Below are 1,475 nucleotides of genomic sequence, written 5' to 3' on the forward strand. Positions count from 1 at the left end.
CCCATCCCATCCCATCCCATCCCATCCCATCCCATCCCATCCCATCCCATCCCATCCCATCCCATCCCATCCCTTTGCTGTTCCATCCCCATCCACACCTGCACCTCCAGCTCACCCCATGTAAAGAAACCCCAATGTCTGTCCCTCAGGCTGGGGAAGCTTTGTGGGGCCTTACAGGGTTCCCCCTCACCTTTCCCACGTGGAAGCAGTCGTCGGCAGAGAGGGGCACGCGGGGCTCGGGGCTGTAGAGGGGCGGGTGCCCGTCTCTCTGGAAGATGCCCCTGGCCAGGCCCTTGACACTGAGGGCGTACACGTCCTGCAGCCTCATCAGCGCCCTGGCTGCCCCCTCCAGGTCCTCAGCTCCAGGCAGCTCCTGCTCCACCTCCCTGAGGCCAGCATGGAACGCTGCACGGGGGGAAAGATGTGCACGGGCGGGGATCAATGACATTTTGAGGTACAATTCCCTTATCTGCTCTTCTCCCTGAGGATCCCACATCCTGCTCCTTCCCCTGCTCCTACACCTGTTTTCCATCTCCACCTGTTCCCTTTTTCCTCCATCCACTCTGSTCCTCCAACAATCTTCTTGCTTCTCCATCCATTCCCCAGCCCCTCAGTTTATTTCCTGGCACCTTTATCCATTCTCCTGCTCACTGACCCTTCCCTTCCACCTTTTGTCCTGTTCATGCACATGTTCCTCCCTGCCATCCCTTCCCCAGCTCCTCCATCCTCTCCCCAGCCCCYCCAGGCTCCCCCAGGTGACAGAGAGGACCCAGGGCCGAGTGTCCCCATACCCTGGCTGTTCTCGGTGGCCTCGTCGCTGTAGATGACGTTGGGCCAGTCCGAGTGGAGCCGYTTGATGAGGCTGAAGGCCAGCAAGGGGTTGTCCACTGAGGCCTTGGGGTGCTGGTGCAGCGCCTGCACCTTCTGGTAGAACCTACGAGGGACCCACTGGGGACACTTTGATGCTCCTCAGGGTCGGTACCGCCGGGGCAGGGCTGAGTCCCCCCACTCTCTGACCAAGGCAGAGCAGAGGGACTGTCCGGCCATGCCATCCCTGGAGGGTGTGGGGTCGGGCCGGGCCTCGGGGATGCTCCCACCCGGATCCCCATGGGCGCGGTGACCGTGTCCCCCTCCTGGGGCAAGGACCCATGACCGGCCTCAGTCTCCCCGTCCTCTGATTTAGGGCCACCCTAAAAATTGGGTATAGCGGGGAGGTGGGGATGGTTAACCCCTCCTCATGGCCAGGGAAGCTCCCACCCCGGGGATGCGGGAGGGGAGGGTCCCTCGGTGCCCGTTGGGGTGCGGTACCTGCGGAGGCGGCGCAGGCGGGAGCTCTCGTCCCGCAGGTACGCGCGGAGCCGGCGGAGCAGGCGGAGCTCAGTCCCCAGCGCTCCCCGCACGCTCAGCATCGCCGAGAAGGTCTCGGCCGGGGCGGGGGGCGGCAGCAGCGCCAGCAGCACCCCCAGCACCCCCAG

At 64.2% G+C, this 1,475-nt stretch overlaps 1 protein-coding gene across 1 annotated transcript in view; it reads right to left on the bottom strand.

Annotated features, from left to right (window-relative positions):
• The window catches only part of P4HA3 (prolyl 4-hydroxylase subunit alpha 3), a 5,208-nt gene extending 3,739 nt beyond the window's left edge, over positions 1 to 1,469 (bottom strand). The window contains exons 1-3 of the mRNA XM_057386459.1: positions 1,309 to 1,469; positions 792 to 934; positions 191 to 405 (exon numbers count right to left, since the gene is read on the bottom strand). Coding sequence (XP_057242442.1) covers positions 191 to 405; positions 792 to 934; positions 1,309 to 1,409 — 459 coding nt within the window. The 5' untranslated portion in view covers positions 1,410 to 1,469. The remainder of the gene's footprint in view (positions 1 to 190; positions 406 to 791; positions 935 to 1,308) is intronic.
• Between the last annotated feature and the right edge of the window lie 6 nt (positions 1,470 to 1,475).

The sequence above is a fragment of the Malurus melanocephalus genome, unplaced genomic scaffold (genome assembly GCF_030028575.1).
Source record: "Malurus melanocephalus ecotype Western Australia unplaced genomic scaffold, MMel_1.1 scaffold_970, whole genome shotgun sequence".
Classification (NCBI taxonomy): domain Eukaryota; kingdom Metazoa; phylum Chordata; class Aves; order Passeriformes; family Maluridae; genus Malurus; species Malurus melanocephalus.